This window comes from Oryctolagus cuniculus, chromosome 7 (genome assembly GCF_964237555.1).
Source record: "Oryctolagus cuniculus chromosome 7, mOryCun1.1, whole genome shotgun sequence".
NCBI lineage: Eukaryota > Metazoa > Chordata > Mammalia > Lagomorpha > Leporidae > Oryctolagus > Oryctolagus cuniculus.
In genome coordinates this window covers 73013163-73028074 of record NC_091438.1, presented here as the reverse complement: position 1 = coordinate 73028074, position 14912 = coordinate 73013163, and the positions used below count along the sequence as shown (strand labels likewise).

The 14912-nt window shown below is 36.4% G+C and overlaps 1 protein-coding gene across 2 annotated transcripts in view; it reads right to left on the bottom strand.

The window, feature by feature from the left end:
- DPYD (dihydropyrimidine dehydrogenase) overlaps positions 1 to 14912 on the bottom strand; it is a 962084-nt gene that overhangs the window by 551845 nt on the left and 395327 nt on the right. Inside the window, exons 9-10 of one of the 2 annotated variants that reach the window (XM_008264835.4) lie at positions 3366 to 3473; positions 1560 to 1729 (exon numbers count right to left, since the gene is read on the bottom strand). In XM_008264835.4, the coding sequence (XP_008263057.2) occupies positions 1560 to 1729; positions 3366 to 3473 (278 nt within the window). Of the gene's footprint in view, positions 1 to 1559; positions 1730 to 3365; positions 3474 to 9662; positions 9712 to 9900; positions 10015 to 14912 lie in introns of those variants that run through there. The other variant, XM_070078001.1, reaches the window with a different exon arrangement.

Below are 14912 nucleotides of genomic sequence, written 5' to 3'. Positions count from 1 at the left end.
TGCACATTTTCTGGTATTTTTCTTGCTATAATCCAGTCACAAAGACCACCAGCTAAATCGTAATTAGCTTCCCATGCACTCCTTATATTCCTATATTTATTTTTCTCCATTAACTAATAACCATTCAACATACTATTTACATACAATTCATTTGTTTGGTTTATGGGTCTCTTCCCTCACTAGATACAAACTCCATGAAGGCATGAAATTCTATTTGATATGTTTCCTTCTGGATTCAAATTTCCAAGAACAATACAATGTACATAATAGGTCTTCAATAAATTAAGTTGAATAAGTACTACATTTATTCTTGTCTCTATTCTTTAAGTAATTATCTGGTCTCAGTTTTTTGTGTTCTACCTAAGAAGAAATAGTCACCATTCATTCCTAGTTCCCAACACTAATGAAGATGACTCTGATACAGAATGTGAAGTAAGCTAATATTGACCTTCAGGGTTAGCTTCCATATCCAACCCTTTTGTTGGAGAAGACTTTTGTACTGAAAATGTGTCTGATATTGAAATCTGTAGAAAAAGATTTAAAATAGTCAGTTCAAAACATATCTTCCAAGTACTTACTACTTCCCAGGTCCTGCTACATTGATAGGGATAGAAAGATGAATGAAACTAGTTCTTCTCCCCTTTATCTTCAACCAGTCACTGAATTCCACTGTGGCTATTTCTTTTGGTTTGTAAAATGACATGATTGTGTAAACTTATTCCTAAGACAGAAGAAACTCCTCCAGTTACAGGACCACTTTGGACTTTGGAGAAAAGTCTGTCTCACAGAAGACTGAATTGACTGAAAGTATGACCAAGGAATATATATCTTTAAATGTAGTTTGGGAACTTCACTTTTGGAAAATCCTAACTATCTCTAATAACCACAGCTTCCTTTTTGAGGTTTACTTATTTATTTGAAAAACAGAGAGTCGGAGAGAGAAAAATAACATCCATCCACTGGTTCACTCCCCAAAGTGGCTACAACAGCCAAGCTGGGCCAAGCTGAAGCAGTGAGCAAGGAACTGCATCCAATTTTCCTACATGGCTGGCAGAACCTCAAGTACTCGTGTCATTATCTGATGCTTCCCAGGCACATTAGCAGGGAGCTAGATTGGAAGTGGAACAGCCAGGACTTTAACTGGCACTGTGATATAGGATGCAGGCCACCTCTACCAACGGCTTATCTGAAGGCAACACAAGGCCCATACCAAAATTCTTCTAATAGTCACACAGTTTGTGAAGATGTAGTACACTCCACCATCACTAGCTAAACAGAAAAATTTCAAAGATAATAACACTGACAACAAGAATCACCCATGATTGACAGAGATAAATTTCTCATTTTTTTCCAAATCATTATTAGGAATTTTCTTTTGACTGAAATGTCTGAATTTAAAAAAAAAAAAACAATTATGTGTAGCACAAAATTTTTTAAATTTGTATTTGACAATTTAAATAACATTCAAAAGATTTAAATTAGGGGACTGAACATTAACAGTTTAATCGCCTGAAATCTATTGAACTACAGCTCAATATTTTCTGATGGTTCCACTTTACCTCCTCAGGGACAGCTCTTATATTAACAAAGCCTTTTCTGAAGACAACGAACACACGGCGGGCTCCACAACGTAAGGCAGATGTAGCACAGTCAAAGGCAGTATCTCCAGCTCCGAGGACAATCACGGTTCCCCGTATCGATGGCAATGGAGAGTGACAGGCGCACATTCCTGAATGATGAAAGGAAAACCCCATTTTCAAGTAGAGAAACCATTTCTGCATGACAGCTCAAAAGATACTTGTACTCAAAGCAGTGTAAAATTGCATCGTGCAGTTTCCGAGGATGGAGTGTCACTATCAAATTATTCTGCTTCATTGAAAGACAGTTTTATTCCCATTTAAAAAATATGCTCATATATGTAATTTCATAGTCAGTACCTTTAGCTTGTTTTCTACTTCTAGAAGAATTGCTACAACACATTCTGAAGAGTTTAGGTCACAACGAACTGGAATGAATCAATTAAAACTCTGTCAAAGTTGTGGTATGTATTATTAACTTGGCATCATTAAATTTCTTCTTGTTAGAAGAAAAAAAAGTAATACTTAAGATCTGAGTTAATAATTTGTAGCAGGTCATTTAAAACACCTTAAATATATATTATCTGATTTCTAACAAGTAGGTCTACAACATGGTACATTGAGGAAACTTTAAAAATTAACATGATGAAGATTCTTGAAATAATCCCATCTACCAACTTTCTTCAGTTTTGTTTGTAAATTGGACAAAAAAAATACGACTTTCCAAGTACCTATTTCTCAAGGGCATCTACTTGAAGATTTTATGCTCATATAAGAATCTTTGTAGGAAAATAAAATGCAGGTGCTCTCTCTATTTTGGATAGCACTGTATTATCAGATTAAATAAAACTGTTAACATAAATTGCTATAATTTTTGAAAAGGCACCATAGATAGAATAGATTTATAATCTCAATAAGTATAATCATTTTGCTTGAAAGATTTTGTACTTGGGATTACAGAATGTAATTTCAGACATATGCTAAGTACACGAAGACCTTCACTGAAAGGGGTGTAAGTCAGTCACAAGAGCCTCTCACTGCCACAGGAGAACAGTGGAGCTGTCACGTCTTTCATTGTAAACATATATAAGATGATTTAATTTAGAAAGCTTCTTTAAATTTTGGAAGAGAAATGTGTTTTATCATTTCCACATGTATTTAGACATAGGAATACCTACAGCTGAGAGACTTATTGAAAAATACATGTTTAAAGGATTTAGAGTATCTGGACTGGCAGAATTTATTACAGATTCTCTATAACTAACACATGTTTTCAGTCAAACCAAAGCATGGTGCCATCTAAACTTCAGGCTGCTCTCCTTGGAGTGTATGGAGGGATGGGGTGTCTATCAAAGTGTTTAACTTCATAACTGTTCAAGAAAGGACATTAAATTTTTCTGCCTCAATTCATATAAATCATCTAAGATATGTGATCATCCACTCTATTTTAAAATAGATACCAAACTGAAGCTCTGCTCTTTCTTTTAAGAACATCACTCAGTGTTTCTTAAGGACTCCCTTACTTTGAAGCAATTTGTCATGATGCAGTTTAGATCTATGTATAATCCAGTGAAAATGCATAGGATGATGTTTTATTGGGTGAATAAACAAGCAGACAATCCTGGCAAACTGTTATATCACGCTTTCCTTTTTTTCCCCTCTTTACATTGGTATTATTCAGGGATTGATTTTAGATCTGTGCAATGACTCACTGAGCTTGAATTTAATATAAATTTATAATACATAAAACAACACAGACAACATGGAGAACAGAATAATATGTTATACCTGCTTTACTTGCTTTGGCTACAAGTGGTAAGAAGTCTTTGGATGTATAAAATCCATGGTCCTGGGTCAGGCCTTCGAAGATGTGGTCCTTATTCGGTTCTGGTAAACCTAATAAATACAGTTTATAAAATATTGTTAGCAGATGTGAGGTCTTTCTCATTGGCTACTGAATTAAAGCTGAAAGCTATGATCATTGAAATATTAAGGTTCTTAGAGGAAAGAAAATTCTATGAGCTAATCAGCATAAAAATGTACATAAATAATACAACATATCTCAAAATAAATCTTAAATATATAACTCAGCACATATCATAAATCACCCATATATGTACCTTTATGCACAGGCAGAAACATGCAACATCTATACACACAGAGACATATATAGTGGGAATGGGAGAAACTGGGTTACAGTCTTTCCACATGTCATAAGTAAATTTCAGCTGTACTAAATTGCCATATATTTAAAATCTACTTTAAAAGTAAAGAAATATGAATATATATTTATCTAGTTCCTGAATAGGGAAGCTCATTCTAGGGAAAAAGAATGGAAAAAAATACTGCAAATTGGAAACAAATACCTCAAAGGGAGAAAAGAACACAAAAATTCAGGTACTTATTCAATTCAAAACTATAATAAACTAATTAAAAGGCAAATTAGAAGCAAAGATTTGGTTAAGTAGTTAAAACACTTCTAAACACCCATATTCCATATGAGTGTTTGGTTTCAATTTTCAGCTCTGCTCCTGAATTCAGCTTGATGCTGACTCAAGTAATTGGGTCCCTGCCACCCAGGTGACAGACTGGGATTGAGTTCCTTGCTATGGCTTTGGTCCAGCTCAGTCTTGGTGATTGCAGGCTTTTGGGGACTGAAGGAACAGACGAGAAATGGCTTTGTCTCTGTCTCTCTGCCTTCCAAATAAATACAAAGAAATTAATTTTTAAAAGAAGTTAAAAGGTAAATGATTAACCAGGAAATATAAGAATAAATGTCTTTAGCATACAAATAAGTTTTTCACTATCAGTAGGAAACACTAACTTCCAATAGAAATCCAGTAGAAACTGAAAGAAAAAAATAGCTCACAAGCACTAAAAATATTAGCTCCATTAGTAATTAAAGAAATGCAAATGAAAACAATGAGATAGTGAATGTAAATGATTAAAGAAAATTAAACTACACAGCAAGGTTAAAAATGGAACTTGTCTTTCTGTTTTAGTAGAAATGCACATTGGTGCTCAATTACTTGAAAATAATTTTGACTCTATTCTAAGAAAATACTAAGACAGTCAAATGTAACTTTTACACACAAAAAATGATCAATAAAAAAAGGATGAGAAAATGACAGAATGCCAGCTGAATAAACTTTGAAAACCAAAACACAACAGAACAAACTGCAGCCATGAAAGTGATTATTTGGAAAATATGGTATCAAATTACAGTCAAAACATAATGTTCAAGGGTCCTTGCTGTGGCACAGCAGGTTAAGCTGCTACTTAGAGTGTTAGCATCCTGTTTGGGCACCAGTTCAAATGTGGGCTGCTCCACTTTGGATCCAGGTCTCTGATAAATGCATCTGGGAAAGAGCAAATGATGACTCAAGTGCTTGGGCCCCTGCCACCCACATGGTAGATCAGGATGAAACACCTGGTCCTGACTTCTGCTTGTCCCAGCCTGGCCATTTGGGCAGTGAATCAGCAGATAGAGGATCGCTTTCTCTCTCTCTCTCTCTCTCTCTCTCTCTCTCTCTCTCTCTCTCTCTTTCTCTCACCTTTCTCTCTCTCCTCTCTCTCTCTCTCTGCCTCTCCTGCTCTCTGTGACTCTTCCTTTCAAATAAATAAAGAAATAAATATTTTAAAAAAACAGTGTTGAGTGAACTACCAGGGATTTAAACTGTGCATGGTATGATTCAAATTTTGTATAAATGAATGCGCAAATTTAAAAATTTTATCAGTGGTCATATTTGGTAGTTGGTAGTGGGATGATAAATATTCTATTCTTTTTTTTTTTAATTTGACAGAGTTAGCAGTGAGAAAGAGAGAAAAAAAGGTCTTCCTTCCATAGGTTCACTCCCCAAATGACCGCTACAGCCAGAGCTGCTCTGATCCGAAGCCAGGAGCCAGGTGCTTCCTCCTGGTCTCCCATGTGGGTGCAGGGCCCAAGGACTTGGGCCATCCTCCACTGCCTTCCTTGGCCACAGCAGAGCACTGGACTGGAAGAGGAGCAACCGGGACTAGAACCGGCGCCTATATGGGCTGCCCAGCACCGCAGGCAGAGGATTAACCAAGTGAGCCACAGCGCAGGCCCCAAATATTCTATTCTTTTATTAGTTCTTTATTTTCCAAATTTTTCACAGCATGTATGTACTAACTATATAATTAGGAAACAACTGGAAAAATGTCTAGAAGAAAATGAATAGCAGACTTAAATATTTTCAGATGTAAACAAGTAAATCTTAGAGCAATCGCCCCTTCCTAGAAACATAGAGAAATAATTCATCTCAATTCCATAAACAGAAGAGATAATATGTAGTTTAGTTTTATTTACTTTCCAAAACTCATTCTACCAATGGGTCACTGTAGGAAGGTGGGAGTTTATTTTATAATGAAATGAAGGGTAATGAGTAGTTGTTACTGGTAGAGACAGACAGTAAGGAGCATGGCCCATGATTGACTTTGTATTTAAGATAAGAGAGGTGCCACGTCTGATCTGAAAGCTGAAGGTTCTTGTGGGTCTTATGTAACCCGTGATAAATCATTGTTGTATCTTCAGATTAAACCAAGCATCTTTCTTTCCTGTCTGGCACCTCCTCTATTTCTTCCCTCAAAAGATTTCCTCATAGATTATTTTAAAACTCTTCATTGCAAAAATTATGTTAATAATGTAAGAAGTTTGGACAATTCTCTTGACTTTCCTTTACTTTGGCTTCTCCATAAATGAAATGAGGATGAAACTATGTCTTCATTTTCCAACATACAGGGATATTACCTGGGTAAACTGGTACCATAGAAGTTATTATTTGTGTATGTGTATAGTAGTTTATGATTCTTATACTTGAGAAAGAAGGGGCTTATTAAAAATAGTCAAATATATACTTGGAGACTGGATTGAGAAAATGTTTCTACTGTACACTATTAAATGACAGCTATTGTTTAGGTTCTACTTGATTAATCAAGCTAAAGGGGGTACAAATCAAGATTTAAATAATGTCGTAAGTCTCCCTTAGCATCTAACTATACTGTAGAGATGGCATATCTTCTATATCACTTCATTTCCATGTTAAAAACTCAAATAAAATGAAAAACAGCTGAAATGCTATGCAGTTTTAAGGTGGTGATAAGTAAAAACCTTTAAGGCAGATCAAAAACTAAGCACAGAGAATGTAAGTGGTGGATAAGAATTCTACAGACTGGCAATAACACATAAATCCTTCTTTCCACCAACACCTAAGCTGAGCGTTTACATTGCTTGCTGTGGTTAAAGCAGAGCAGGAGTTTCACGTTGATTATTATTTTCCATTCCTACTGCTAAAATAACTGTTATCTAAAGAAGTGCAAGGCATTCTTATTAAATACACTACTGGACTCACAGAGATGACTTTTCCTCTCCTGCAAGGATTATTTCATGAGAAAAGTGCTTAGGTACATTTAAATTTCAGTTTTACACTTGGATCACGACACTGACAAAGACAAGTTGAGTGTCCTGTGCCATCACCTCACTCTGCACTTAATATTCCAATGGACCTAACACTTGTGGGGTGAGGGTCTCCCTATGAATGTTCAAGAGCACACCAGTTAGATGTTCTGATCTACAAAGGCTGGCTTCACGAGAGGAACAATAAGCCTGTAACTAGACAGGATCATTATGGCTAGGTTACCCCTGCAGCCTACTTAGTCACACCCAAAGTCACACACACAAAAAGTTCCAAGGTCCCTGGACCTTACACATCCATCACGCCCCAGGCCAATACAGCTGAAGCTCTCCTCCTAGCCCCCTAGTATCCAGCTAACTGGGGTGATCAGGAATAAGATTTTAGTCAACAGAGAGATTTCATTTGTGAGACTTTCCTCTGCCATTTTTACCAGCTCTGGGATCTCATTTAACTTCCTGTGACAGCTAGTTTTATGTGTCAGCTTGGCAAAGCTGTAGTACCCGCTTATTTAATCAATCACTGATCTAAATGTTGCTCTGAAGGCCTTGTGCAGATGAGGTTAATATCTATAATCAGTTGACTTTAAGAGAAAGTCATTACTTTGATGCTGTGGGTGGGCCTTATCCAATTAGTCAAAAGGCCTTAAGAACAAAACAAAGATTTCCCTAAGGACCAGAAAATTCTTTTTCAAGACTATAAAATCGGCTCCTTCTTGGCCTGCCAAATATTTTGGACTTTTTGTCTCACACAAGTGCATTAGCCAATTCCTTAAAATAAATCTCTCTACCTACCTATTTACCTGTCCATCCATCCATTCATCCATCCATCCTACTGGTTCTGTTTTTCTGGAGAACTCTGAGACTGAGTTCTTTACTCTCTGTAATCTTCCATTTCATTTCTTTTTTATTTTTAATTTCCTTTCTCTTTTTTAAGACTTATTTATTTATTTGAAAGTCAGAATTACAGAGAGAGGGAGAAACAAAGAGAGATCTTTCATCTGCTGGTTGACTAACTGGATAGCCACAATGGTGAGGGTTAGGCCAGGCCAAACCCAGGAGCCAGGAACTTCATCTGGTACTCCACGTGGATGGCAAGGACCTAAGTACTTGGGCCATCTTCAGCTGCTTTTCCAAGGCCATGGATTGGAAGTGAAGCAGCCAGGATTTCAACTGGCACCCATATGTGATGCCAGCATTGCAGGCAGCAGCTTTACCATTACACCACAATGCTGGCCACCAACTATTTGGTTTCTAAAATACAGTGAATAATTACACTTCTCTCATAGATGTGACTTAAGATTACACACATATTATAAATTCATAATTCAAGGAGTCCTCAAGAAGTCCATGGTAATTTCATTATGAAAAACTATGTATAGGTTTCAAAATTCGTTGCATCAAAACAAATTTATCTTTTCATTTCATTTTTCCACAGATTTTAAAGTGCTTTTGTGTGTGTGTGTTCATTTGATAACTATGTATATATAATATACTCATATATGTAATTACGAAATTGAAGCCAGAAACACAGTGAATGACCAAATACTACCTGCTAATATTAATAAAGTTTTTAATTATCTAGTTTTATCAATTCTATCCAACTTCATATCTCATGGCAAAAAAGAATAAAATTTACATAGAAGAAAAGTGTTAAACCTTAGTAAATTTAAATAAGGTTCTACAAGGAAAGAAAAATGAGGCAACCTTAAGTGAAATATGAAAGATAATGAAACTTGCAAATGCCCATCTATCAAAGGAAGTTTTCCCTGAGGGTAGGTGGCATATTAATAAATAAGGCATGTGTCTATACCAGGATGATTTCAAAATGACACTGAAAAGACTTTTTAATCCACCTTTCAGTGGGGAAAAGAAAGTTTATGAATAAAGAGGAATTGACAGAGATTTGACAAACAAAACAGCGCACGCTCTCTCTCTCTCTCTCTCTCTATATATATATATATATGTATAGTGATCTTTTTCAGAGTAGTTACTGAAGCTCACATTTTCAGCATGCATTTATACAAAGGAATACCACCTAAGAATTATTGGAAAATGGTAATTTTCCAGTTCTCTGAAAAAGAAATATAGTCTGCTTATGTTACAGAAAATTTAATTTAACATTTATTGACTACAGGCACTACTTTAAATGCCTGGAATATGGGTTATTTGTATATATTAGCTCAGTTTAATTCTAAAAATATCTCTATGAGACAGCTAATATTATTATTAGCTGCTGCATTTTAGGTATGAGGAAATTCAGGCACATAGAAATTAAATAACATTACTGAAGGTCACAGAACAAGTAAGTGGTGATGACAATTTCTAACCTGGACAGTCTGGCGAAAGAGTCCATGCTGTAGCCCCAAAGGCTGACATTTTAGTGCATATGGTTATTAATTAAGCCCTGTTATAATGTTTTGCTACATATCCAGTGATGTCTAAATTAGTCATTCAACATATGTGTATTAAGTTTTACTGGAAGGCACACAACACAGAATGTGTCCGTGGCCAGGTTCCAATCTAGTGGTAGAGACTTGACTGGCTGCTTCTCTTGGCTACATTTGTGTTTTGAATGATTTTTTTTTCTAGCAGATTACCTTTCTGAAATGCTTTCCTTCTTAAGTGCATTCCACTTGGGTTTCTGCTGGTTATTTTCCAATATTTGATATTCTTTGATATGATGCACCTCCCTCTGGCACACTACAGAATAAAGAACAGCCAGGAATATAGTAAACTCTTTTCTTATGCTCTATCAAGTTTTGCACAACTTCCATTAACAAGTCACTAAATACTGTGTTACATGTTATCACCTCATAAGTAATAAAGGAGGAGTAAGCTTTCAAAGCTTAGCCTTCACTGTTATGGTGGAACGTCTTAAGTATTACTCACGTTCCATGATGTCCGCTTGTGCCACTTCACTGGGTCACTTATTCAGTGTTAATTGAATCCAGGAAGCATTTGTGTAATGCCTCTTACTCTTGAAGGCCTCCACTTGAATGACAGCTAAGCCAGCAAGGGAAAGACAGTCATCAGACAGACCCATCTTTAGATTGCCTCACAAATCCCATGCAAGTGCAGCGTGCAGCACAAACCACGGGCTCCTGGCAAAGGAGTGGGCAGAGCTCTCCACACTGCTCCCAGGAGGCTCCCGTTCATGTTATTCTACACAAGTGCTTTTTCAGTAACATTTCAGTAAAAAAATCAAACAGCACTGATTGCTTGGATAAGAACAACAAAATTCCTCTGGTATCAAACAGCGAAAGTTTTTCAATTTGCAAAGTACTTTTGTACTGGAGTTCATACTCTCTTCTCTAAGCAAAAGGGATGTTGCCTATTTCAGCCCTCCTTTCCTAACCCTGGCTTGAAATGGTGATGCATTACAAAGAGCACTAAAATGTGCAGTTAAGCATGGATGGATTCATTACACAAACTCACTGAGGGACACCAGGTTAGCTTCCATCAGTGTCTTTTTGTATTTAAAAAAGTCCACATTGGGGTCAGCTCTGTGGCACAGTAGGCTAATCTTCTATCTGCGGCACCTATATCCCATTTGGGCGCAGGTCCCAGCAGTCCCAGCTGCTCCTCTTCTGATCCAGCTCTCTGCTATGGCCTGGGAAAGTAATAGAAGATGGCCCAAGTGCTTGGGCCCCTGCACCTGCATGGGAAACCAGGAAGAAGCTCCTGGCTCCTGGCTCCAGATAGGCTCATCTCTGGCCTGTGCGGCTATTTGGGGAGTGAAGTGGATGGAAGACCTTTCTCTGTCTCTCCCTCTCACTGTCTGTAACTCTATCTCTCAAATAAACAAATAATAAAATGTCTGCACAATGATTGGTTTTTCTTTATTTTGTTTAAGTGATCTTTTAAAATACCTTAATGCTAAATGGCTTATTTGCATGATGGTTTGTAAACAGGGTGTATTTGATAAGAATAAAACCTCTAAAAACAGACTTTTATACAAAATTCTAACATTTACTACCTATTATGACCTTGGCCAAGTAAATTATTATTTCTGGGTAACAAGGGCCTCATCATAGGACAGTTGGGAGAAGAACAAAAAACAAAACTATATGCAAAGATCTTCGCATAGATGTGAAATGTTTCCTTTTATTTTCATTCTCTTGCTAAAACCTTTGTTTTAAAAGATTTATTTATTTTATTTGAAAGTCAGCATTACACAGAGAGAGAAGGAGAGGCAGAGAGAGAGAGAGAGAGAGAGAGAGAGAGAGAGAGAGAGAGAGGTCTTCCATCTACTAGTTTACTCCCTAGATGGCCGCAACGCTGCAGCTTCACAGATCTGAAGCCAGGAGCTTCCTCTGGGTCTTCCACGTGGGTGCTGGGGCCCAAGGACTCGGGCCATCTTCTACTGCTTTCCCAGGCCATAGCAGAAAGCTAGATCAGAAGTGGAACAGCCAGGACTTGAACCAGCAACCATATAGGATGCCAGCCCCAAACCTTTTTTTTTTTAACTTAATGGAATAATACATCTGGATAGCCACAAATGTTCATCTAAGCTATTCTATACAGTTAATGTTATTACCAATCACAGTGGTCAGTGTTGAACAGATTGGTATCAAAGTCCGTGAAACTTATCATCTTTGGATAGAATGAAAGATAACAGCCAAACAAGGGTATTTTATTTTTTTTAAGATTTATTTATTTGAAAGTCAGAGTTACACACACACACACACAGAGAGAGAGGTCTCTCTATCTACTGGTTCACTCCCCAAATGGCAGCAATGGCTGGAGTGTGCCGCCAGGAGCTTCTTTCAGGTCTCTCATGTGGGTCAGGGGCCCAAGGACTTGGGCCATCCTCCACTGCTTTCCCAGGCCACAGCAGAGAGCTGGATTAGAAGTGGAGCAGCCGGGTCTTGAACCGGTGCCCATAAGGGATGCCGGCACTGCAAGGGGCGGCTTTACCCACTGCGCCACAGCACCGGCCCCCAAGGGTATTTTCTAATCCTATTCATTCTACTGACTACAAGGAACTCAAACTACATATACATCAAGACCAGGAAAGTAACAAGATCAAGATCCTCTCATACTGATTGTGTCAACTGAACCACAGCACAAAGAACAATTTCGTTTCTCCAACAGCACTGACTAGGAGTCTGGCAACCTGGGTTCCAGTTTCCATTTTCTAGTTGTGCTTGAGTAAAATGGATTTAACAACGTAACTCTCAGATTTGACTTATAAAGGAAATTTTTAAAGTCTATTTATTTATTTCAAAGACAGAATGAGAGAGAGAGAGCTCTTTCATCTACTGGTTCAATCACCAAATGCCTGCAACAGCTGGAATTGGGGAGGCTGCTGCCAGGTTTTTGGCATGGGTAGTAGGGACCCAAGTGCTTCAGCCATTATCTGCTGCCACCTCTCAGCTTGCTCATTAGCACGAAACTGGATGAGCCCTGCCCTTGGAGCAGAATTCCATTCCCAAGCATTCTGATATAGATGTGGGAGTGTCAGGCCACAGTTGAGTCCACTGCAGTACCAGGCCCACCATGCAAATTTGAGTTTAGAATGAGTATAACCCTGTCTGCTGTACAATGGTGTTCTGAAAATTAGATAGAAAAGTACACATAAAGTACCTAGACGAGTCTAAAACAACATGCAAATAGAAGTCGTCATTACTCTCGAGTAAAATATAAACACTATGGAAAATAAAGACATAATAAAGAGATTTATAGGAAACACTCTGAAACACAGAAGATACTGAAATTAATCCTAAGAAGCCATTTAGATGGCTAAATATAGGGTGCATAAATGTAGGTATTTATAAAAATCATAAATATATGTATCTCTCTATATAAGTGTTTACATATGCATTAGAAGTGATAAATTATTCCTATACCAAGCTCAAACAATTGGGATTACAATATGGAAGTAAAATATTTTTTTCAAGACCTTGCATTCCACAATTCTACAACAAATTATAAAGTTTTTCATCTGTCAATTAAAGATCACTTATATGACTCCAAGGTTTTGTATCTTACTTCCTAAGGACTATAGCATCTATATATTGATCAGAGAGAGAGAACAGATCTATGATGCCCTATTGTGATTTGTTTCTCGGTAAATCCCTTTCCACTCTCTGATGCCTCATTGTAAATATATTCTTGTCGTTAGACCAAATTCAGAATGGAGAGATTCTGATTCAATACAACACATATAAAATTAGATCACCATGCATCACAATAGTATTCATTTCATTGATTTTTCAAATCCTCATTAAACATCTGTTTCACGTAACTGGTGTCCAGTCTCCACATGACAACACGCATTAATTGTGCTTATCACACAACTGGATACAGCATAACAAGATGAAGACTTAACAAAATGTTACGAATGGAATCTCCACTTCAAATTGTAATTTTTCCCATGACATGAAGTACTTTTCTGAGCATTCGAACCCAATTTTGCAAGTCTCATAAATGCTGAAGTACTTTATGTATTTAATTTATAAAACAGAGACATCTAAACAGCACTTAAGAAAATCAACTAACCAAAAATCACAATTCCTGAAACTTGTCGCAAAAATATTTCAAATAGCTCTTATATTTTATGTAGAAAATATGTATAAATTCTATCAAACCTATGTGTTCAGTTCACATAACTTCATATTAGAACTTTCTCTCAGACTCCAAAGCAATGTATTAACAAGTAGTAACACACATGAAATAAACTAAATCTTGGTGGTTAAACCTCCTCTAGAAAATTTTTTTCTTTTTGGATCTGCAGGAAATATTGAACAATTTCATATAACAAAATGAGAATATAGTTCACTAGGCATTTTTGGTCTCATAATTTTAATCCCACTTATACATTTGGAAGTAGATTTGATTTTTATTAATTCAATAAATGCCAAGAACTCAAAGATGAGCAAAATATTCTTGAGTATATTTTACTTTTCTGAAAAATAATTTCTCAGATACATGTCATCTGCTTTTTCAGCTATCGTTTATTCGACACAACCAACAAACAGTTTAGACATTAAAAAAGATGAAGTATTTTTTTCATTATACTTTGGTAATAATCCAATTTTCTTATAGTTAGCAACAGTTTAATAATTAAAATTTAATTTTAATATAAACATAAGGTCTAGTTAAAATTCCTTATATAAAAATAAATATTAATGTCATTTTTTATTTCTATCACAGAATTCTACCTCTTTCTTTGATTTGGGTGTTACTGTGTTTTCTTTCTATGGCCTTTCCTCTTCTCATCTTATTTCCCTCTCTTCTCTTCTCCATTTCTTTTTAACATTTGACTTTGATTATAAAACAATTTCCTTAAATTTTAATTCTCAGATTTGGAAGCAAGGGTAAGAAAAAAAACCTTTGCCTGAGGCATATATATGTGTATATATGAGGCATATAAATCTGTATATATACGCCTCAGGCAAAGGTTTTTTTCTTAATGATCAGAGTTATTGGGTGGTGTTAGGAAATTACTATTTAGGATGGTGTAAGTGTACTATATTCCAAAGTAAAGAAATCATTAATAATAAAATACTAAAAAGGAGCAGTTATATTACAAAATAAATCTACCCGGCTTACAAAGAAAACAAATTTGCAACAGCCACCTGCTGTGGAGATGAAGCAGTAATCTCAACAGCAGGAAATAAAAGGGAAGAGAAGAGAAAAATACAAAGGCACAGGCATTAAAAAAGTAATTAAAACACTTATCTCCATCGACATACATAACGGAGAAATCCCGCTACCAACTACCTAAAAACATACTCTATTGAACTGCACAGCAGGAAACAATATTAAAGCTGCCACCATAAACACACATTCTGTAGAAGGGAGAAGATCCCTTTAAAAATGAAATCTCAGAAGTATTACTAATGTGTTAATCACCAGTAAATGTACCACACATTCATTGTATTATATTAGTTATACAA